The following is a 23591-nucleotide window of genomic DNA, read 5'->3' as shown; positions in this document are numbered from 1 at the left end:
TTTACGTCTTCCAGCAGACTGAAGAAAAGCAGTAAAATGGACAATGGTATAGACTTTGTGTTCAGAGACAAAAATCACATTTTGGGAATGCATTTAGCCGCAAGTCACAGAAAACCCGACCAATCATGGCTTAAACTGCAGGACTAGTCATTGCTCATTTTACTTTAAGTCTGGATAGGCGCAGCGTTAGGATCAGTTCAGAATATAAATGACATCAGGGTCACAGTTGTCGTGATAGTTGGTGCCACTGCCCCCTGCCTCATGGCCTCATGAGAACTGTCCAAAGGCAGGAAATGCAGGGAGGCCAGGAGGTGAGGGGTTGCCTTATGTATCTCTTCCCTTTTACCAGGAAGCTTTCCCAGAAGCCCCAGGGGGTAGTTCTGTGACATCTCAACAAAGCCAACCTCAGCTGCAGAGGCGGCTAAGAAAGCCTTCATGCTGACAGGCTGGCAAGGACGGAAGGGGTTGGGTGCCTACCACGTGCTGGTCTGCCAGCAGAATGCCCAGCCCCTGGCCCCTTGGCCTTCCCCCTCTGTGGACATGCTGTTGCTATGTTCTACTGTGAGTGGCTAAGGGCTTTCTCTCTTGGCTGCAAGTTGGCAAGGCCTTGGTGCTGGGGACTCAAGCCCCCGGGTCCCCCCTTGAGTGGGACAACCCTGAGTCATACTTCACATATGGTCCCAGTGGTTCCTGGTGGGATAGCCACCCAGTTGCCCACAGAGGTCCCTCATCTGTCAACAGACCCTGAGTTGGCTTCCTTGCCTTCTCTGTGTTGCCTCTCCACCCCTACACCGATGTTTACTGGGATCACCTTCCAAACAAATAGTTTGTGTTCAAGTCTTGCTTTGGAGTCAGCTTCCAGGCGCATTCTGGCCTATGATACTGGCTACATGAATGCTCCTTAACTTCAGTTCTTCCAGCCTTGGAAGGGAGATGCTAATCTTCATTCAGGTAGGCCCGTTGGGAAGGTCAGTGAAAGAGACATCCATGTAAACATGTGGCAAACCTCAAAGCATTAACTAGACACTGGGGTAATGTAGGCTGGAAAACACAATGTGCCTTTTCACCCAACCCATCAGTTTGGATTCCATCTCTGTAATTTCGCTCATACTTGCCAAGGACTGAGTCTTTGGGCAGAGATTCCTTCCTTTGACAAGTAAAGGAAGTGCAATTGCTAAAGTGCTTCTTTCCCTCAATCTCAGCTAAGAGCCTTGCTTTTATGGCCATTACTGCACTAGGATTCCAATTAGCTATTATTCTTTAGAGATGGGGTGGCCGTGATAAAATGGTCCGCACTGTTGCATTACAGTTTTCCATATTCGCTATATTGACAAAGATAAACAGTTCATTCTCTGTCACAGGTACTCAGTTGGAGACTCTTGGGACTGCCTCAAACATCTTTACTCCCTGGTCTCATTTTCTCCACAGGGGCACCTAGGTACATTGGATACCATCATCTTAATGAAGCCAGGTTTTAAAAAAAAGAAGCAAAGTCATCTATTTCCAGGCAGTTGAAATTCTCATCTAATATGGCCTGTGGTTTCTTCTCTAGTGGTGTTTCTCTTGACCTCCAGGCTGGGGAACCGTGGGCCCTGTCCTTCTAACTCCTGTCACCTGCCTGGTGTTGTTCTTCTGGCCTCATCATGACCTCCTGCTGTGGGTCGTATTCGGGCTGCCTGACACCTGTGTTGGCTTCTTCTAAAAATAGCACCCGTGTCTGGTGTTGCCCAGTTAACCTCACGCTCCTGTCCTTTGCCCTGCTCTGCATCCCTGGAGATTGGCATCTATAATCTGCATCACCAGGCTCCCTTGATCTCTGGCTTTCCACCGGACAGTATTAGCAGGAGCCCAGGGGTCCCTCTGCTTCCTGATGGCCGAGGCAGCACCCCAATTTCTCTTTGAGAGAAATCACCTTTGTCCCACTGGGTAGAGATAGTGGGACATCATAATGAAGGGGCCCTGCCTTTCCTCAGCCAGGACAAGCATGATGCAGAGGACCACGTGGCTCAAGCAAGTCCAGAAGGGACTTCAACCAACAGCAGTGCAACCACCTGCCCGAAGCTTATTCCTCTGGCAGCCCAACCAAAGTGGCTGATGAGAAACCCCTATTGCTCAGACTTCCTGAGCTGCTCCGGTGGGTGGCTTTTCTAGGCCTGATTCTGCAATCCTGCCTCCCTCATCCTCTGACCCCTTCCAGAACCTTCCAATCAATTCCCTATTTTGCTCAAGTGAACCAGTGTAGGTTTCTGTTGCGTACCCCCCAGAGAATCTTTGCTGATGCTTTTCCCAAGCAGCTTGTTCTACCCGTGGCCTTCCCCAAGCATCCATATGGTCTTACCAAGAGGCCCTCCCTGCGTCCCTCACTGGGGAAATTGATTCTTTTGCCTGCTTTCAGTGATTGCACTTGCTACTCACTGCATTTGGATAGCTTCCTCTTTGCTATTCACATGCACACCCATATTCTATGAGAGTGGCTTCTCCTGATACTTTCCAGGTTATCCCACCTTTTGGAGTTGCTAATTTTTGCCTGTGATTCCTCTTTGTAATGGTACAGGACCTCCAGACCTGAGCCATACAAAAAAAAAAAAAGGCAAATATTTTAAGACTGTGTTTCAAATTAGTTGGCATCTGTAGCTCTTGAGCATAAAATTGGCTGAGGAAATGCTATCAGGGAGATGTGTATAGTATGTTTAATTCATCAGTGTTTATAAAGCTTAAATTTGGTGGTGGGGGGGTGTTGAACACGAGGATACAAATGTTCATCAGTTGGAGAATGGGCTAAATGCACAGTGAGGAATTCACACTTTGGATCACTGGTGATTGATGAAGAGGAATGGGCTACATTTCTTCTCATGGATGGGCATAGGTGTCCCAGGAGCTTGATACCATTTGTGAAAGAAACACACAAATACCAATGCTATCTCCACATGTCTGCATGGGCTTACACATATTTGTGTCATGCAAAGGAAAGGCTTAGAAGACACCACATCAAATTGACAGAAGTGCTCACCTCTGGGGAAGAAGAGACCGGGATTCTTTTGGGGGAGGCTCATATGGTCAAAGGGGATTGTGGCAAAGATAGACAGGCTCATGGTCAATCCCATTTCCCCTTCTTCCTGATAACCCAGCTACATGGCATTTCCCAGCTTCCCTTGTAGTTAAGTGTTCTTATGTGAACACATGGAATGTGGCCATTGGAAAACAGGTGAAGAACTCCTCACCACCTTCCAACAGGCAGCCCTCCTTGCCTTTTCTTTCCTCTGCAACCTGGAAGCTACTTTTCAAGATGGCGGGGCCACAGATGGAAGAAGCTGAGTTCCTGGACCTCTCGGCCTGGGAGAGAGCTGCCTGCAGATGAGGAACACTGGATTGGATTTCATGAAAGCAAGAAATAGACTTCTACTCTGTTAAGCCACTGAGATATCGATGTTTATCTGTGCTGGGAACTAGCCTTATCCGAATCAACGTTGGGATTTTAGTGTTAATTGAAGCGTTTTTACTTTTTAGAAAAGAAGAGTGCATTCATAAATCATTTGTGCAATTAACCTTTTCAAAGATGGAGCAAGAGCAAATCTGAGAAGGATTCAGTGCAGGTGATAGGGGATGCTTTTCTGGAATCCCGAGGCTCCAGGTGGAGTCCTGCCATGCACCAGCCAGAAAAATTCACTCTCCATTCCAAAAGGGCATGAGCCGAGAAACCTGAATTCTAGCCCTAATTCCTGACTCCACCATCAGTGGAGCCTTGAATGAAGCATTTCCCTTCCTTGGGCCTCGGTTTCCCAAATGTTTATGGTGGGTTCCCCAGGAAGCAGCCTCTGAGACTCTGAGGTTGACTGCGGAATGAGTGTTCTTGACAGGTGAGAAGTGAAGAAAGCAGAATTGGGTAGAGGGAGAAGTTGGATTGTGATATGGTTGAAACAAAGACCTCATGATTCCCTGAGGAGCATGGGATGGGCTTTTAGAGTTGTCCCCAATTGGGATAAAGTGGCCAAGCCTTTGCAACCACCAGTAATAGACCAGGGTTTGGATGCAGGGTGTTGAGAGCCATCAGCAGCCAACACTGGTCGCAGCTGGAAGGAGTGCCTAAGTCATTATGGGGGGTCTGAACGTGCACCCCAGATCTACCACATATTCCAATACCTACGTCCTATGGTTGGGGAGGGAACCAATGGAGACCTTGAAATCGAAAGAACTTTGTCAATTATAAAAGATGTGCCCATGAGGCAATTTACATTTGTCAGACACTGAAAACAGAGAGACAAATACATGCACTTCAGCTGAGTTTTACTTCTCGTTTGCTAACGGGTGTGGGCACCAGAATCCTAGGAAAAATGAAAGCACACAACATTAAGTCCAGAGAGGTCCCGGAACAGAGGTGGGTCCAAATCGACTTATCTAGTCACTTTCCTGTGCGTATCCATTCAATAGTGACGGCTGATTTCATAATGACGAAGGGGCTGAGTTACTGGTGCCCCCGCCGATGGTCTGAAATTACCAGGGACCTGGCATATGTCAGGAAGGTGAGAGCCACGGTCATTTCGGGGTGGGCTTGAGGTAAATGTACTCTGGATCATCATCCATACTGTGATCCCCATCTGTTTGATAAGATTAAACCCTAAAAGTAAAACCACTGCTGTTCGAATTGAAAGCCAAGACTGCGGCACAACTTTGGAGATGTGAAGACTTTAGCCAGGAAGCGGCAGGTGCTAGGAAAAAATGATGCCAGGAGGGAGTACATGTATATCTTCACGATGCTGTGGCATGTTTTCACAGATGTCAGATTCGACCCCAGAGTTCTTATCTCCCCACTCGTGGAACTTGGCAGCCAAGAGAGGATTTAGTTTGGCCAGGGAGCTCCTTGTTGATTCTAGAGCTGGCTTTCTCCAAAAGTGCCCTGGTGCTTTCCAGGGGGCAGGCTGGAAATGATCCTTTGGGATATGGGATGAAAATGTTAGAGCTTCCATCTACTTTCTATCTTTTAAAAATAAGTATTTTTAATATATTCATATTGTATATAGTTCTATCATAGTGCTGGCATATAATTCATGAACAAAAAATGCCTATATTTGGGATGCACCTTTGAAAAGTTTTTACTAATAGTAATATGCACCTTCTAGTCTAGAGAAGAGGACCTCTTAAGAGGTCACTGGTCCCTCTTTAAGAGTCTGATGACCAGGAAAGATGCTATCTCCCCAGGACACTGCATGTGTACCCACAGTTCTGCAAACAGTTTTAGGGTTCGGAGAGCCCCTGAAGTACACCCTATGGGTCCAGGGGGATAGTTCTTGGCTCTGAATGTCTTCACTCAAGGATTATCCTAGAATATCTTGAGGCTACTTCGGCATCCGGTCACCCAAAAGGATACTCAGTTAAGGAGCCTGGCATTTAGTGTGGCAGGGCCTTGTGGGCTTCACACACACACAGATTTATTACATATTTTTCATTATAAAGCACAATCTTGCAGAACATGCAAATGTAAATACAAGAAAGGTTAAAATACCCATAATCTCCTCTTCCAGAGATAACCACTGTTCTCATTTGGGCATATGACCTTGTACCCTATTTTTCTATGCATGTTTGTACTTAGAAAAAGCTTATTTTTTAAGAGCTTTAGTGAGGCACAATTGGTATATAAAAACGGCACGGGTTTAATGGATACAATTTGGTGAGTTTGGACAGACGCCTACGGGAGTGAAGCCATGATCACATCCAAGGTAATAGTCATACCCATCACCTCCCTAAGGTTTCCTGGGTCCTTTCTTTTGTTTGTTTCGTTTTTGTTTTGTTTTGTGGTAAGAACACTTCACAGGAGACCTACCCTCCTAGCAAACGTTCAAGTGCACAGCACAGTATCCTTAACCATGGGCAGGGTTTTCTGGAATCGAAATGAAACAGATAAATCACCCTTTAGCGTATCTAACCAAAGAGGAATAAGCATACGCATACATACTGAGGTGCCCAGGATCTGGACTCCAGGGCACAATCTGGGGCTCTTTTCACATGCCTTTGATTTATTGTCTGATTTTCTGCAGAACGTCCCCTTCTCTTGTTCCTTTCCTCTCTTCCTTCTCTGATCTTCCTCTCTCTATTCTCATTCATTCACTTTTCCACATTGGGGGTTTTGGGGCATCTACCTTGAATCAGCCCCTGAGCCTGGGGTAGGGAGCATAGTGGATAAAACACTCAGTTCCCTGCTCTGGCCACGTTCAATATCTCCTTCCTGGTTGATTGCATGTTGCTATCTTTCTTTCCTTGTACCTAGGCACTAGCATCCCATCCCACCTGTAGGCATTCGATTTTCTCTTGTACCTTACACCTCTAGAAACCTCCACATACTCCAGTACCTTCTCTGACGGTCAGTATTCCATAAACTGCCAGCCCCACGTGAGGCCTCTCTCGGCTGAATTTATGGCTTGGCAAAGCCATTTCATAAAAAATGATTAATGATAATTAACATTTTAACTTCAGGCCATTTAATGGCACCCGACAAAGGGGTCAAGTGAAACTCATGGGTGTCATATGTCAAATGTCACAGTTATGCGATGGGGCAACGCAGTAGCTGAGAAGGAGCCAGGAGAGTGCGTGAGGATCCATACCGCCGAGCTTCCCCACCGCCCCTGGGCTGCTCCCCCCCCCCCGCCCCCAGTTAGATTGGCACAGCTTCCACCCCAGATCTGAAGTATCTGTGCTTCAGCTTGAATGTACGTTTGAGAATTCAGTTTGTAATGAATGTAATAATACCAGACTCCCTTCTCCCCTCTGTTCAAAGCACAGCATGCTGCCCATGAAGAAAGTCCACTGATGTCCGGTGCTAAGAGACTTAATTTTCTAAATGTCCCAAGCTGGCTCACCTTACAACTTGCTCGTCACACTCTGAAGCCTCTGAGCTGATGTCCTCAGTGCTTGTTCTTCTTCATGTCCTCATTCAATTTCCTCACCCCAATCCAGGCTCCCCTTTGCTCCCCTCCCACACTCTCTCTTGTTCTCCAAGGGGTGTACGGATCACCCTCCTGCAAGGCCCCTCCCGGTGCCAACCCGTGCTCAGGAACTCCCTTTTGGGGGGCAACCTCATCCACTGCTCTGCCCCAGCCTCATGCCAACCATCACCAACAAAAAAATTAGCAGAAAGTGAGAGCAGGCATCCGTGCTTTTCAGAACTGAAGATCGGAGTCCTGTGAAATAATGAGATGAATGATGGAGGCCTAGACAAGATGGCAGACACCATGCACTAGATCTGGTTCCTGAGGACGTGGGATCTTGCTGTGGAGATAACAGCTGGGAATAAAAAGGAACACACTCCTGGGTGAGGGAGGAGTCAGTTCCCAAGGAGAAGAAAAGTGTGGTAGCGAAACAAAGCTTTGGTCATGAGTGATTCCACATGCCCAGATTCCATCTTTGGGGAGTGGCTTTTTGCTAAGAGAATTGGGACCTCACAGTGACTGTATAGTCCATGTCGTCATTCCAGCAGGGACAAGAACAGTAAGCTGAGGCTGTGTGACACTTCCCGGGAAGATTGCCTGTAGCGGAAGAAGATAATACAGTCATAGACGACATTTATGGAGCACTCATGATAGCCCCTGAGCTAAACACTTAACATTCATCAACCAACTTTGTCCTCACCATCACCCAATGAGCTAAGTGCTAGTTTTTATTCCATTCTGTTGATGAAGAAGTTGAGGCTTGGGGAGCTTACGACACTTCTGTGCCATCACCTGGATACAAAGTGGTGGGGCAGAATGTGAACCCAGCTTTCCACATTCTTCTTTTTTTTTTTCAAGATTTTTATTTATTTATTCATGAGAGACACACAGAGAGAGGCAGAGACACAGACAGAGGGAGAAGCAGGCCGGGAGCCTGATGCAGGACTCGATTCCAGGACCCCCGGATCACGCTGTGAGCTGAAGGCAGATGCTCAACCGCTGAGCCACCCAGGTGCCCCTATTTCTACATTCTTAATCACACCACCAAGCTGCCTCTTGAATGGCTGAGCATGTCATGGTGACTTCGCAGAGAGGGAAGGGTAGAAATAGAGAGTGGATAGTAAGACCATGTTTCCTTTCAAATGCATTTATTTAAAAATATAAAAGTGAGTCTATTTAAAGAAAACTACCAATTGAAAACAGCACAAGCTCGGATATGACCTGAATCTTGCAGGTAAAATGAAGACTAGCAGAGGCTGTGAAACGCTGAAATGTACATAACAGGCTCCGGGAATGGTGCTGGTAGGGAGCATGTTTGAGGAGCCATAGGGCAGAATGAAAAATTTTCCAATGTACTAAAAAAAATTAAAAAAAAAAAAAAACCTCCACTGTTAGGCCTAGTAACAGTCCCGTGGTCGGCAGCTTTCTGACCTTGCCTCAAATGTCAATGTCAATAGCTGTTGTCACCAGTCGATGGGCCTCCCTTTTGGTACTTAGAGATTCTCTTTATGCACTTAAAAGGCATCATTAGTACCAAGTGCCTATTAAAGCAGTCTTGCTGTTCAGAATGATTTTCTGAAGCAAATGCAGAGGAAACGTGTTGAGGGTTGAAGTCATTAGCTGTGACCACAGAAGGACTGACCGTGGGCAATGGTGCCATTAATCTTGATAAGGGGAAGTGTGAGCAATTCATAAAATTCACTTGGTGAGGTTTCTCCTTAAATGGACACCCGAGTGAATGACCCCATGTCTTCACTCTAGGTAAGACGTGTCACACGCGTGAGCTGTGACACGGACGTGGCCTAATGAGGGAGGCAAATGGTGCTGCTGGGGGTGGGGACACAAGCAGCCACGCCAGGCTGCATGGGGAGGCAGGGGCGGCTGGGGTTTAGCAGTAGAAGAGGTTGCAGCCGGCACTTGAGGTAATGCTTCCCAGGAACCCCACACAAGTCTAATGCTTACATGGCAACTACTTAATCCTCATCACTGTCTGTGGGCAGTCACTATCCTCACTCCCATTTTACAATTGGGGGACCCAAGATCCAGGCAGGTTATGCCACTTGCCCATGCTTACAGAGCTAGTAAATGGCAGAGTTGGGATTTGAACCCAGGTCATCTGGTTGTAGAGGCTGTGCTCTTACCACGTTGCTAATACAGTTTGATCTTAGAGGAGATGTTCTCAGCCTCTCTCTGCCTTCGCTTAGGGAACAGCATTGGCTTTGAGGTCACATACCTAGATTTGAACACAATTTTACCACTTCCTAGAAGTCCGACCTTGAACAAGGGACTTGGCTTACTTTAGACTTAGTTTTCATTTATGGAGGGAAGAGTTGTTATGCAATTATATGGTCAGGCAGGTAAAAAGGCTTTGAATATATATGGCATTGTCTTCTTTGCCATCAAGGCTACAGACACCGATTGCCAGGCCAAGACACTGATGGGCGATTATGGGTGGGTGGCAGGATGCCTGCCTCAGCCAGAGCTTCTGTGGCTAAGGGACAGCCCAGGCTGTTGGCCATAGAGTCAGCAGCCTCTTCCCAGTCACTTGCTCCCTAAGTGGCTTGTCCATCTTGGTTTCTGTCTTGGAGTCTGTTATGGACCAAATGTTTATTCCCTCCAGAATTCATATAATGACATCCTCAGCCCAAATGGGACTGTATTTGGAAACAGAGCCTGCGAGGAGATATTGGGGTTAAGTGATATCATAAGGATAGGGCCCCAATCCAATAGGGCTAGTGCCCTTATAAGAAGAGACAGATACATCACACACAGTCTATCTCCACTAGTGAGAAAACAGAGCTATCTGCATGCCAGGAAGAGAGCTCTCACCAGAACTAAATCAATCAGACCTTGATCTTGGACTTTCCAGCCTCCAGAACTGTGGAAAATTAATGTCTGTTATTTAGGGAATCTGGTCTATCATATTTTGTTATGGCAGCCCATGATGACTAAGATAGAGCCCCAAGTCCTCATGTTGAGTGGGAGAGAAAAGTCTGGAAATCCATTTAAAACTGTACCTTTGCTGAGGATTTCAATTCCAATAAAGATGGCTATACATTCTTTGCTACTCTTTCTGTTGAGTGGTAGAATTAATTTCCTCTCCTCTTGACTCTGGGCAAGCTTTAGTGACTTGTTTAACCTTCAAAACACAGGGGAAGTGGCCTCTGGGACTTCTGAAAATACGTCATAAGAGACCTGGTGACTTCCACCCAGACCTCCTGGAATACTTGCTCCTGGAGCCTAGCTGCCATGATGTGAGGCACCTCAAGCAGCCCTTAGAGACAGTAGAAATCTCCGCAGGTGGTAAAGCCCCAGATCCTCTTTGGAAGTGGCTACTTGAGCTCCAGTCGAGCTGCCTCTTCTAATACCACATGGATCCGCAACAAACCATTTTCACTGAACACCGCCCAAGAAGCAGATCCATCAACAAAATCAATGACTGTTGTTGTTTTGGATTTTATTGGCCTGGGATAGCCCAGGTATGGATATGAAAAATTTAAACAAAACAAAAGACCTCTCTGACTTATTTTATAAACTGCAAAGTTTGAGAACTATTGCTCTAGACTCATCACCATTATCATTGTTGGCATCATTGTTCTGGGACAGGTTCTCTAAGACTTTAAAAAAGCTAAATTGGAATTTGGAGACAGTCCCAGGCAATGAGGGAAGTCACTAGTCTCTGATGATCTCCTAATAGTCACCCTTTACACTAATACAGATTAGTTTACCAAAGAGTAGAACGTGTACCACCAGCGTATCAGCAACGCTGGTCACAGCATTAACTAATGCTGGATCTCAGAATGACCCAAACTACTACCCACTTTTCAGCTGTCTTTCAAGCCTCTGATTACACAAAGATAACAGATAATACATATATAGGATAATAGGTTATCTTTCTACCATCTATCAATCATCTCCATCTATCTATCATCTATCTATCTATCCCTGCCCCTGATTCCTGGCACAGAGCTCTTAAAACCCACATAATTTCCTTAGTGATAAGAACACTAGGAATATCTTTTGTTCTAATATTTAGCCTTTGACCTCAGTTCCTGATACAGAGTTCCTAAATCCCTTGGAATTTCCTGGGTGGTAGGAGTGTCTTTTATTCTAATGAGGTGATTCTTGGTGGGCTCCTGGATGAGGACTGGTCATAATTAGAAGCTTGGGATTTTCAGCCACACCTTCCAATCTCCAGAGACCAGAGATAGGTTAAAAATGGGGTTAATTATCTATCATGCCTATGTGATGAAGCTTCCATAAACATCTCCAAAGAATGGAGTTTGGAGAGCTTCCAGGCAGGTGGACACATCTAGATATAGGCAGGGTGACACACCCTTCCTCCAAGGGGACAGAAGCTCCTTTGCTCTGGACCTCTTACCTCTTCATTACCTCTTCATCTGGCTGTTCATCTGTCTTTTGTTACATCCTTTAATAAACTGGTAAACATAAGTGTTTCCATGAGTTCTATGAACTGGTCTAGCAGATCAACTAAACCTGAGAATGGGTTTGTAGGAACCTCTGACCTGTAGCTCAGTTGTCAGATATTGTGGGGAACTTGGGGACCCACTACTTGTGACTGGCATCTGAAATGAGAGCAGTCTTGAGGGACTGAGCTCTTAAACTCCAGCACCTGGCACTATCTCTAGGTAGACAGTGTCAGAATTGAGTTAAACAGTAGGACACCCAGCTGGTGTCACAGATTATTGCTTGGTGTGGAGAAGCCTCACACAAAATTGGTGACCAGAAGTGTCAGAAGTGAAGACTGTGAGGGTGGTGAGGGAGTAAAGGAGAGATGCAGGAGGAAACACTGAAATTTTTCCAGCATGGCGCTAGCTTGGCTTTAACACCTCCCAGCTCTTGGCAGAAATCAGGGAGTTGGTTTGCCACCAACCAAAATTCAAGTAACACTGTTCTAAATCTTTGTTCCTACAGCAACTAAGTGAGAGAACTAAGAGGAATTGTGAAGGAGGCATATGTTTAACGATGACCCCAACTTATCAGGAGAAAGCTGAGTCTCAGAGACTTTTGGTCACTTGCCCAAGGACTCAGGTCATTGTTTCTCATCTCCAACTTAACACTCAGTGAAGAAAATCACACTGATAGTGGAGTCCTCTGCCATATAACTGGAGAATATCTACAGATGCGGAGAAGGGAAGAGGAGACATAGGAGGTAGGAGAAAAAATGTCATGGAGAAGAGCAGGCCTCACTGGTTTAGGAGACATATTTCAGGAGTCATGTGGGGAAAGAAATTGGCTCAAAAAAGGAAGAACTTTCTAATGCCAAGGCTGCAAATAAGTGGCTATGTCAGAAAATGGCAAGAGGCTTACGCCCCTCCATAGGTTCTTTTATTTGCTTAAGATACAGTCTTTCCTTCTTGGTATTGGCTTTTTCCAACTGTGTAGGGATTCTTGATTACATGTTCATGTTTGGGGACAGAATTCTCTTACTCACTAAGGTACAAGTGACTCCTAAGATGCTTCCACCCTGAAATCCTAGTGTCTTCAGACAACTGGCAGAGGAGACTTATTTTCCTAAATGGCCTCTTCCCCCTCCAATCACCACAAGCCTTGAGCTTTGGAATGGTTCGGGGTGGGGAAAGGGGGTGTAGGGGCAACTGAACCGGATGAGGAGGTTGAATGTGAATCCAGATTAAATCCGGAGGAAGTGTTTACACTTGTTATTGGGATGTGACTTACTCCTGGGCCAGCAGCAGGTACCCTAAGCCCTCATGCTGAGCTTAAGGCTTAGCTGCTTAGGTGAGAAGCCCATCAAACCACATAGGGTGCTTGTTACAAAGGCAGATCTCCCTGTGTGATTCTTCAACTGTGTGCTGATTCTCCTCCTGGAGATCCATGGCCTACACTTTGCTGAACACTGACCTGGAGTGTCCCAGGGAAATATGGGCAGGGGGAAAGGTGAAGGATGTTCTCAGCCAGGATATGGGAGTGTGCCCAGGAGGCACCAGGGGTCCTTTCCCACCAGACGTTCCTGAGAAGGATGGAGGTCAGCCTGGAGTTCCAGGGGCATGAGATCACAGACTCACAGACATTTGGAGTCGCAAAAACATAGGTTCTCCTTCATAATGGAATAAAGAATCTTGAAATAATAGAATGCGGGGGCCCCTGGCTGGCTCAGACAGGAAAGCATGCAACTCTTGATCTCAGGGTTGTGAGTTCGAGCCCCATACTGGGCGTGGAGCCTACTTTAAAAAAATAAAGTAATAAAAATATAATAGAATGCATTAGCAGCAGAACTTAGCCATTAAGAATAAGTAGTATTCAGAGTTTGACTTTACTTCATTAGCTAAATAACTAATGTCGAGTTACTTCATTTCTCTGAGCTTCTTTCCTCATTCATGGGATGGGCATACTAGGAAGTACAATATAATGCGCGCTAGCACTGTTGTGACATATAAATGAGTCAGAGAGTGTAAAGGACATGGCATTGAGTCTGACAAATGGTAAGGGCTCCAGATGCTCTTATTATCATTAGCAAGGTCATAGGATCTTAGAGCCAGAAGTGATCATTGAGATTATGGAGTGAGTCCGGTGGCCATGTAGTGACTCCCAGTGGAGAGGGATCAGTAAAGGAAGAACACTCCCTTGGTCTAGCCTCTCCTCTCAACCTAGCCTCCTAGTGCGGTGCTCCGCAGCCGAGGGAAGGGGCACTGTCACCATCAAGGAAGTTTGAAGGTCCAGCTCCTAGAGACTGTCCAACCTGGGAATGTAGTCTTCCTTTGTTTCCCGATTCCCCTTCGCAGAGCTCACATGCCAGCTGCCTGTGGGCACCAGCGGGCTCAGCTGGGGAGAGGGGGGTTGTGTCCTCCCTCCCCCTACTCTGGTGTTTAATCAAAACAGTGTTCAAAATATGATTCTGGGAGATTATATTGGGAGATTTGCAGGAGGCTGTCAGTGGGGGCAGAGATGGTGGGAACAGATTGCCAGGGGCCCAAGGCTCGGATAATCGCAGGCTCAGATGTACCTTTCTCAGGCCTTCACCCTTACTCCTGGGTGCTCACCACCAGTGCTGGCACAGACACTGCACCAGGATAGAGAGCTAGAGGGATGCCTGTATATTACAGCTGGGGGACCTGATAGGGGAAGGGGGGCTTGTCCACAGCTACAGCAAAGCAGTCATGGCACTGAGACACTCCAGCTCTTTCCTGGGATTCCAGCCACTCTTTTCTGCCCTTTCTATACCATATCCAGCTAAGATCTAGGGCTAGTTCTGGGACAACCCTGGGCTGCAGGCTCCTGCTCTGGGTTGGGAGAGGTGAGGAGCAGCTAGGTCTCATAGACAGGGGCTGGGGAGACAACTTCCTGAGGTCCTGGGTGGGAGGGGAGGCAGATCCAGGTGAGCCTCCTCTCCAGGGACTCACTGTTCTATAAAAGGCTGGACCGCAGGAGGCAGAGTGTAGGTCAGAACTCTGGTCTTCCCCAGGGGCAGCTTGCGCTCTCTGGATCAGCCATGTGACCTGGGGCTTGGGTGCATCATTGCTCTGTGGCCTTCAGGGTCGACTCCAGGTGCAAACTCAGTGTGGTGCTAGGGTCCCTCTCCCTTCCACCAAATGGGTAGCTGGAGCCCCCCTCCCAGCCAGAGGCCCTCTGAAGGTGCCTCTGTGGACTCTGCAGCCTCTGGAGGGGTCTACCTGGTCCTCCAGGAGGGGGTGGGGTCGAGAGCGCCTAGAAAGAAACCTCCAGCTAATGCTCTTTATTACAAGCGTTAATCCTGCAAAGCCGACTGGAAATAATGTTTATCTTTTCGCAGTTTAATTTCCCGGACCCTAAGCCGCGGGTCAGTGTGGGCAACTGGAGGTCCCCGGGGAGCTGGGGGTAGGAGCAGCTGTTGCCTAGAAGAAAACCTAAAGCAGGGAAGGCATCACCCAGAGGAAGCAAGGGAAAGGAGCTCTGGGCCCCGAGTGGAGAGCTGGGGTCCCTCTCCTCTGTGGATCCTTTGTGACCCTGAATCAGTCTTCTGCCCTTCAGGTTGGCCTCAGTTTCCTCATCAGAGGAAGAGGTTTCTATTTTGTAATTCGTGATCTCTAAAGCCCCTTCTGACCCGTCATTCTATAAAAAAGAAGACTGGGTGGAGACAGGAGGTGGCCGGCCCCTTGTTCCCCCACAGTCTTTCCAACTACTCTTTCTCTGCAGCCTCCAAGGGGTCTCCCACGAGGAGGTGAGAACAGGGCCCTTGCTGCCCCCAACATCAGTGCCAGCCGTCACCCGGTCTGGGCAGCCCGAGCTGGAGCCCAGCGGTGGAGACGCAGCTCCCCAGGGATCCGGTCCATGGGTGCGCACCCTGGCTGTTCTTCTTCGGCCTTGCCACCCGCATCAGCTCTCCGCAGCTCCCCTCTAGAGCCCCAGCTTGGGTTCACCTCCCTCTCTCTCCACTGGCAGCGGCCAGGTTGCTCTCTGGCTCAAGCCGAGGCCAGCAGCCCGGGGGCGCGAACTCAGGCCAGGCGCGGGCTGCTCTCCATCCCCTCTCCCCCAGTCCTGCTCCAGATGCTGCTCTGCTCGCTGCAGGGGGCGCCAAGTCCCCTTCCCCGCCCTTCAGCTCCCATTGGTTGGCCTGTACCGGAAGTGATTGCTGACACTGGATTAAATAGAAAGAATGCCCCCACTTGCCTCTTAGGGACCCAGCAAGCTGCCACGCTTTGCCATTTTGTCCAAGGGGAAGTGCGCAGGGATCCCGGCTGGGTGCCAAGGGATGGTCAAGATGATCCCCATCGCCCCTCTCCCAGTAAACTAAAACCCAAGTAGGAGCTCGGAAACAATGCAGCGTCCAAATACCTCCGCTGCTCCCCCACCTCCAGCCTCACCGTTTGCGCCCCCCTCCTCCACTGCACAGAATCCGCCAGGTGGCACCGGCTCCAGGAGTTGCATTATGCGTGGAGACCTTGGCCGAAACCTGGCCAGTTGGGCTCCCTGCTGTGAAAGGGCCTGAGGTTTTGCAGCTTACACCACCCTGTCCCCAGAATCCCTGTTTGCATCCCATCTTCCCCTCCACCCCAGCCTCTCCAAGCGCCCCGGGCACAGACACACCACACAGGTGGGGTTCGGTTTGATTATTTTTGAGGACACAAGGAATGGGGACGAAGGTGGTCCTGAGGGGCTGGGTCAGCATTGAAGTTACACAGTGAAAGGGGGCGGGGTGGAGGTGAGCAGGGGAAGGAGATGCTGCAGACCCTGTATCAAGAGGAGGGAGGGAGACTTGGTGTACCCAGTGGGTGCACTGGGCAGACTCGCCCAGCCTTCCCCATGGCCTTCCCCAAGGTGCCCTGACGCCACCTCCTCCAGAGGGTCTGAGGAGCCCACGTCCGCCTGCCACTCCCAGCTCTGCGTGCAAGAAGAGCCTGTATAAGGGTATCTGTGTGTTTGTCTCTTAGATGAAGTGAGAGTCTCCAGTTCCTGGCAAGGTCTCCCAGCTTCAGAGCATGGAGGTGAGTTCGAAGAGTAGGGCTTATTTCCAAGATTCTTCTGCAAATCGCAGCCATTGCGCTAACCTGCTGAGAGAGGAAAGGTTGATTAAAACCCGAAGGGCCACTTGGTGGCGATTTCTAGGAAATCGGAGGTCAAGGGCGGCTTATCCAAAGGCAATCCAAGGTCTAGAAGCGATTTGCTTGCCAGAGCAACTTTCGGACCCCGTTATGTGTAAATTCAAATAACAGCGTAACCCAATTTTCTCAGCCAGTAGCTAATCCTGAGAGAAATTACTACAAAGAGTAGAATCTGACAGTAATTGCTGGAGGCTGCCTGATGCTTGGGGGACGTCCCTTTGTGGGACAATTCCCTTCCACCAGGCACAGCTGATTGGCAGTCACAGCCTGCTGGAGGTGAAGTCTGTGGGGTGAGTGCTCTCCAGGGACAGCACCAAGCCTGGGCGACATTCCCCAGGGGTTTTAGTGGGCCGAAGGCAGGGCTGCCAGCTGGACTTGAGCACTGGCCTTAAACCAATTGAATGTATCTGGCCCGTCCCCTCAGATTCCTTGGAAAGCCCTGGTTCCTACGCAGCCCTAGCAAACTCTTGGTACAAGCATGCAGGGGGCCAGTTGGCCTCCTCCGAAAGGCAGGCAGGCGACAAGGGTGTCTGTGCCAGAAGATCATAGGTGGTGCCCACCTGGCCCATTTGGTAGAACACAGGGCACCAGTGCAGAGAGCTGGTTGTCCATCTTTTCCATGACTTTCTGAGTGATCCTAGATAAGTTACTGCCTCACCCTGAGCTTATGACTATCATTTGGTTTTGAAAGGAGGGGAGACTAGGACTTTTGTTTCTAAGCTGCCCTTTGGAGGGATGCTGTGGGACAATCCCGCTCCGGGTCTGAACAGGGCATGCCCGAGAGGCTGAGACGCTGTGGGCTGGCTGGGTGGCACAGTGAACGGGTGTCTTGGGGACAGACACCGCCGCCGGCGCCGCCTGGGACCCACTACCTTCTGCTCCAGACGGGTACTGGCAGTGCACTGCAGGCTCCCTCCGCCGCGGGCACGGCGCACAGTTCATCGGCAGCCCCGGCGGGGCAAGCGGGCGGTTTCCAAAGGCTTTGGCTACGCGGGAAGACGCTTCCAACCCGGAGTCTCTGGGGACCGCGGGTCGGCCGCCCGCACCCGGGGGCTGTCCTGGAATCAGACGGCAATCAGGACTTCGTGGCCTGGGAGGGGCCGGGGGCGCACCTTCCACGGCGCCGGGGGCCGCGGTGTGCGCCAGGGACCAGATGCGCGGTTTCTCGCTGCAGGGGTAGTGCAGGGTCATCGTGGGGCCCCCCGGCTCGGCCCGCAGGAAGTCAGCTTCTCCGGACCCCGGGGGTTCAGGGAAAGAAAAGGTGCGCGCCGCCAGGCCGCACTCCCCGCGCTGCAGCCGGGCCTCCCGAGCGGCCGCGCACGGCGCCCGCAGCGACTGCGAGTCTTTGTGGAACTCGGCCAGCCTGTCCGCAGCTGCGGCCACTGCCTCCTCTTCGTCGGCCTCCTCCTCCTCTTCTTCCTCCAGGTCTTCCAGGTCACTCAGCCGGAGCCCTGGAGCCTCCTGGCGTGCAGTAACATCTGCAGGAAATCAGGAAATCAGGAGCGGGTGAGAAAAGCCCCAGGCCCCAAGGGAAATCCGCGGAGTGCCTATCCCTGAGAAGCTTTTAGCAAGATGGCTCAGCACTTAGGGCATTCTTGGACTTATTCGCCAGGCTGGCCGAAACCTTCTCTTTCAGTTGTCCCAGGGCCCCGGCAGGCTGCCCCTGGGACAGAATTTAGGTCCCAGCCCTGCCCCCACTCCTTAGAAGTCTCCTCCTTTCTGGTGGAAAGAAACCACCACCTTTTCCATCTAAGACCTGGATCTCAGTTTCTCCACTGTAAAGCAAACCGACACCCAAGGGGGCATTTCCCAACCCCCCACCCCATTTTGACATCCATTGGTAGCGGGTGTGTATTATTTAATTCAGCAAATATTTACTGAGTGCCATCGATGTGCCAGACATCATGAGGCATTTAAGCATTAAGAATTTAGAGAATTCAGCAGTGAGATAGACACTTTCCTGTGGAGCTGCTGTTCTCTAAGAGGTAGACAGATCCCAAGTACCTTCTCATAGTGGTAAGTATGGCAAAGGAAATACAACAGGCGGGAGCTAAGTTAGCTTGGGTGGCCAGAAAAGCTAAGGCACTTTCCAGCCCACACCTTAGAAGTCAAGAAGATGTCAGTTATGTAGGGAATTACAGGCAGAGGGAACAATGCAGGCCAAGGCCCAGATGACTGCCCATTTGGGGAGGGGAAGAGGAGGGGGAGGGGGGGAGGGGGGGTACAAGTGCAAGGGTAAGTAAGGGAGTGCCACCTTAGTTAGCTGTTCCACAAGGCAGCTGCAAAAGTGCAACCCAATATATGGCTGGAAAATCCCCAAGGTGGGGTGATGAGCATTTCTGATACCTTTGGTGTCACCATTCAGACAGCCCAGGGGCTCCTCTGCTCCACTCTCAGCCTTCCTCTCCTCTCCACCTTTGTTCTTGGGCGCCCAAGTCATCTTGTTCTCCTTCTTGAGGCGCCGGCGGGCGTTGGCGAACCACGTGGACACCTGGGTGAGGGTCATCTTGGTGATGATGGCCAGCATGATCTTCTCACCCTTGGTGGGGTAGGGGTTCTTGCGGTGCTCATTCAGCCAGGCCTTGAGTGTGCTGGTGGTCTCCCGGGTGGCATTTTTCCGGCGGCCAGTGCCACTCAACTCCACTGCTCCATACCTGGGGGGAGAACCTGGCTCACAGTTCTAGGTCTGAGAACCTGGGGCTGCAGGCAGGAGATGGTCTGAGGCCTGGAAATGAGGTTCAGCGCTCCTCCCTCCTCATGTCCTTCCCCCTTCCCAGGCTCTTCCCAGATGGTTCCTAAGTCAGGGGAGGGGAGAGGACTTGGAATGCCAGCTACCAGCGCACCCTGTGCCTTACCGATCATACTGGTACTGCCCCAGACTCGGCTCGTAGGGATAATAGGCTCCTGGTTGCGCCAGGCCCGGTGTAAAGTTCCCAGCAGCCTCTTTAAACTCATACTGTGGATTCTGGTGGGGGTGGGGTGGGAAGAGAGAATTCAAGACTGCATTTGGGGAAGAATTCAAGACTGCATTTGGGGAAGATGGGGAAGATACCTCTGGGAGGTATCACTGCTAAGGGTGTGAACCCTGGAATAAAAGTCTCCTTCAGATCCCAGTACCACCACTCCCACTGGCTACGTGATTTTGGGCGCAGTTGTTTAACTGCTCTATGGCTCAGTTTCCCTTTGGTAGCTGGGAATAACAGTAGTACCTATAGGGTACTGAAGAAGACCAGCTGGCAGACTTATTGGTGTAAACAGTAATTAAGTATTAGCTCTTACCAGTGCCCTTACTACCTGTGACTCCTCCCAAACCCCATCCCCACCTGCTGGGGAACTTCACTGCCTTACTCTCCTTGCAGAGCTATTCCCTGACACTTTGGACCTCTGTGACTTTGGACAAGGGATTTGAACCCCTCTGCATCTCAATGTCCTCAGCTGTAAACGGAGACTTGCCTACCTCACAGAATTAATAGAAGCCCAAATGTTTTCTAATCAGAATGGAGATCTGCAAAGTGTAAAATGCCATAGGATGTGCTCCCCCTTCCCCACTATACACAGTCCTACCCATTTCCTTTCCTGAGAGTTTTTCTTCCTTCCTAGGTCTTCCCTGGAGATGTCAGAGTAGATGTCACCCGCTGCTGCGTTCTTGCCCCCAGGCCAGATGGGTTCTGGCTCCCACACCCAGGCCCCCTCCGGTGTACTCACCAGCGCCCCGTACAGCGCGGGGGGCTCTGGGCTGTAGGGCAGGTAGCCTGGGTAGCTCTGAGCAGCTGCCGCGGCGTAGGGGGCTCCATAGATGCCCAAGGCGGCGCCTAGCTCGGGCCGCGCACTGCCCAGCAGCCGGCTCTCGTAGGAGGCACAGCAGAGAGCCGCCGCCGGGGTGGAGCCTGGGGCCACATCTGGGACGGAGCGCGGGGCGGATTCGCAGCAAGTGGCGCTGGAACTTGCCGACACCAGAAACTGTGGGGGGCGAGAGAGGTGCGCGGCCGGTCACTCCCTTATTCCACATTAACTAAATGCCACCGTGTGCGGAGCATTCGGCCGGGGTGGGAATTATCTGAAGACGCAATTTATCCAAACTGCCCTTACAGACACTCCTAAAACGCTGCTAAGGCTCCAGAGTCCCAGGGATGCAGGCGACGGGAACGTTCTGAGAAGCGAATTACAGGAGCCCAACTCCCCGTTTTGCCGCCGACCCCTCCTCCCGCCCTCCCATCACAGGATCCTACAAAGGCAGAACTAGAAGTTAGCCACAGAGACCACCATCACGTCTCACTCCTGCTCCCGTTTTATAGATGGGGAATGAGGACCAGGGAGACTTGTCCCAGATCACAAGCCGGGGTCAGAGGTCAAGCTGGAACCAGACCCCACAGTCTGGGCAGAAACTGGAGATCGTGGTGGGTGTCCCCAGAATTTCCCCCAGGAAACCTTTGTCACTGCACAACCACACCACCCACCCTAATCTGGAAAAAAAAAAAAATCGAAGGTACCGGAAGCAGAGAGCTTGGACCCACTCAAAGAAGGGAGAGAGGATAAGAACGGAAGTCCACATGCAAACAACTGGAAAACGGTGAGGCGGACTCTCGGGGTCACCTCGGATATTTGTACAATAAGGCGGCCTGTTTGGAAGATCTTGAGATCCCACCCATCTCGCCGAGTGCTCGGTCGGTGCCCAAGTTTCGGGTCTCAGGATTTTCCAGCTTGCCCTGGGGGAGTGGAATGTTCTCGGCAGCGGTTTGGGGGTGTCGGAGGGGTCTGTGGTCCATCGTACCTGCTCGGTCTGGCTTCCCCAGAGACTCGTGCGAAAGGAGGGCGCAGAGCCGCGGGCGCGTGCCCTGGGCACCCCCGCCCGGGCGGCTCTTCCCCCACCCCCCACGGGGGCACTTCTTACCTGGGAAGCGCTGCCGTACGGGTGTCCAAAGTGCGGGAAGGACATGGTGGCTGTCCCTGGACCGCCTCCTCCTCCTCCTGCGAGTTCCCGCCTCAGCCCCGCGGTTCTGCGCCCCCGGCCGAGCGCCGCCTCGGTTCCTTACGCCGCTGCGGGTGCCCCGCGCGGGGTCCTCCGCCCGCTTGGCGCGGCTGGAGGCAGAGCCGGGGGCAGTCCCGCTGCCGAGCCCTGCGCTCCAGAAGGCGCCCCTCCGGCCCGCGTGGTCCGGAAGACAGAAGGGCCCATGGATGGGCAAGGAAAGGGAGAGGACGCGGGTTCCCAAAGTCGCGCGGTGGCGAGGCAAGGTGCGGCGCGGCGCGGGGCTGTGCGGCTCCGGAGGTGTCCCAGCCCAAGGTGGCCAGAGGCTCGATGTGACGTCACGGTAATCCCGGGCCGCCAGGCGGGCCCCCGGGCCCCGGGGCCCCGGGCCACCAAGCGTGCCAAGCGCAGCCAGCCCGTGCGCGCGCGCGCACTCTCACCCACACTCAGACTTGTTCCGGGAGGTTTATGCAGCTGGCGAGGAACGTCAAAGACCCCGACCCTCTCTGCTGGGCGCCGGATCCTACCCCTTTTCGCCTTAAGCTCACGCGCGCGCGCGCACATACAACCTCTCCAAATTACCCGGGAGAAGTAGGAGAAACGCCTTCCTCTGCGCCGCGCAGGCCCCGGGCGCAGCTCGTTTACCTCCTCCCCTGCGGCCCGGAGGAGGAGAGAAGCGAGCAGGGCCGCGGGGGGGGGGGGGGAAGAATACAAAAGGAGAGATGGGAGGAAAAAGAGGAGAAAAGTGGGGGAGAAAGGCAAGAGGGAGAAGGAGGAGGGGAGAGGAGCGAGATGAGGAGTCGAAGCGAACAGGCGCGGGGGAGGGGAGGGAGCCGGGGTGGGCGCAGGCTGGGCGGAGGCTGAACGCTGGCAGGTGGAGGAGCGCGGCGGCTCGAGGGAGAAGCCTCCGGCCCGGCTCCCCCGCCCTCCGCCGCCCGAAAGTTTGTTCCCGCCACAGGCCCCGCGCTCGTTGGGACGGCGGCTGGCCAGCGTCGGCGGGTCCCCTGGCCCGCCCGTCTTTGTCCCCCGGAATCTGGTTCTCCGCCCCCGCGCCCCCAGGACTCTAGCTAGATCCAGGCTGCCCGCGCCCTGGCCTTGGCCAGGGTCTCGACCCCGGGGCGTCTCCGCCGCCTTCGGGCGCTGGGACAGGCCGGGTAGCGCCCCCTCGAGGCCCAGGTTCAGCTCCCCTCGGAACCCGCCGGGCAGCGCGCTCGGTCTGGCCCGGCCCTCGGCAGGCGGCCGGGGACGCCCCTAGGCATGTCCTCCCGAGGCGAGGCGTGGCTGCCCCCCGCGCACCGGCCGCCGCGTCCACGCGGGAGCGGGGGAGCCACGGCGAGGCGCCGGCACCGAGCTGCAGCCGCCGCGCTCCGCTGGGGGTGGCGCTGGCGAGCCGCGGTTCAGCGCGCCGGGACGGCGGCCCGTGCCCCGCGCTCCGCCGCGACGCCGCCGGGCTGGGCCCCGCCATCTGACCGCCCCCCTCCGTCCCCGGGGTCCCCCCAGGGCAGCTGGCGCGCGGAGGGGCTCGCGTGTGCCGGGAGGGGGGGCCGCGTCCTCCAAGGCCGGGCTAGTGTGCGCGCGGCACAGTCAGCGCACCCGAAGGCTCAGTCCCCAGGCCCGAGCCTGCCCATCGAGGGCCGCCGGGCCGCGACGTGGGGGCGGAGAGGGGCGTCCAGTCTGCAGGGGGAGGTCTTCGGGGGATGCTGTCGGTCGGTATCCGCGTGGAACGACGGCCAGAAACCTCCGAAGGTCTCGCCTCTCACGCACAGGGTCAGGGCACTGTACAATTCACAAAACGCACTCCCAGGCCCTCGCTGCACCTTCCCGGAGGAACCCTTGGCTCAAGGGCCCAGTCGCCGTTTCTAGTGTGAACGCAGAGCGCGTGGCCCAGAAGTCAGGCCCGGGTCTCGGCCCTGCGTTCTTGCGAGGCGAGGAGGAAGCCCAGCAACGAGGGCCCCATCCCTGGGCGCCGAGTTTCCCCCTGGAACCTCGCAGAGGGAACCATAGGCCGGAGCCGCCGCCCCTTAGAAGGAAGCACAGTGGTTCCTCCCCCGCCCCACCCCCCGCACCCCACCCCAGTACACACTGTGCAGAAGGAGCCAGGCCCTACAGACGCCGCAAACCGCACACGATTATTGATACGAGGAC

At 52.3% G+C, this 23591-nt stretch overlaps 1 protein-coding gene across 2 annotated transcripts; it reads right to left on the bottom strand.

Annotated features, from left to right (window-relative positions):
• Positions 1–15978: 15978 nt before the first annotated feature.
• IRX6 (iroquois homeobox 6) lies at positions 15979–22343 on the bottom strand. 2 transcript variants are annotated; one of them, XM_055332091.1, is made up of 6 exons: positions 21372–22343; positions 20186–20440; positions 19336–19445; positions 18827–19134; positions 17353–17958; positions 15979–16429 (listed from the first exon to the last, which is right to left on the bottom strand). In XM_055332091.1, exons 1-6 carry the CDS (start codon positions 21414–21416, stop codon positions 16422–16424), a joined length of 1332 nt encoding a protein of 443 aa, XP_055188066.1. In that variant the 5' UTR covers positions 21417–22343; the 3' UTR covers positions 15979–16421. The 2 variants fall into 2 exon arrangements, with proteins under 2 accessions (XP_055188066.1, XP_055188067.1); XM_055332092.1 differs by having other exon boundaries at positions 15979–16426.
• Positions 22344–23591: the final 1248 nt, after the last annotated feature.

This window comes from Nyctereutes procyonoides, unplaced genomic scaffold (genome assembly GCF_905146905.1).
Source record: "Nyctereutes procyonoides isolate TBG_1078 unplaced genomic scaffold, NYPRO_anot_genome, whole genome shotgun sequence".
NCBI classification, from domain to species: Eukaryota; Metazoa; Chordata; class Mammalia; order Carnivora; family Canidae; genus Nyctereutes; species Nyctereutes procyonoides.
The sequence above is the reverse complement of the archived record's forward strand: the minus strand, read 5'-3'. Positions and strand labels throughout refer to the sequence as shown.

Bases quoted from the DNA above. Each gene is read 5' to 3' on its own strand.
- IRX6 (XM_055332091.1), bottom strand. From the start codon at position 21,416: ATGTCCTTCCCGCACTTTGGACACCCGTACGGCAGCGCTTCCCAG. The intron at 20,441-21,371 runs GTAAGAAGTGCC...CGCCCCCCACAG, and splicing joins CGTACGGCAGCGCTTCCCAG to TTTCTGGTGTCGGCAAGTTC. The intron at 17,959-18,826 runs GTATCAGAAATG...GATTTCCTGCAG, and splicing joins TCTGAATGGTGACACCAAAG to ATGTTACTGCACGCCAGGAG.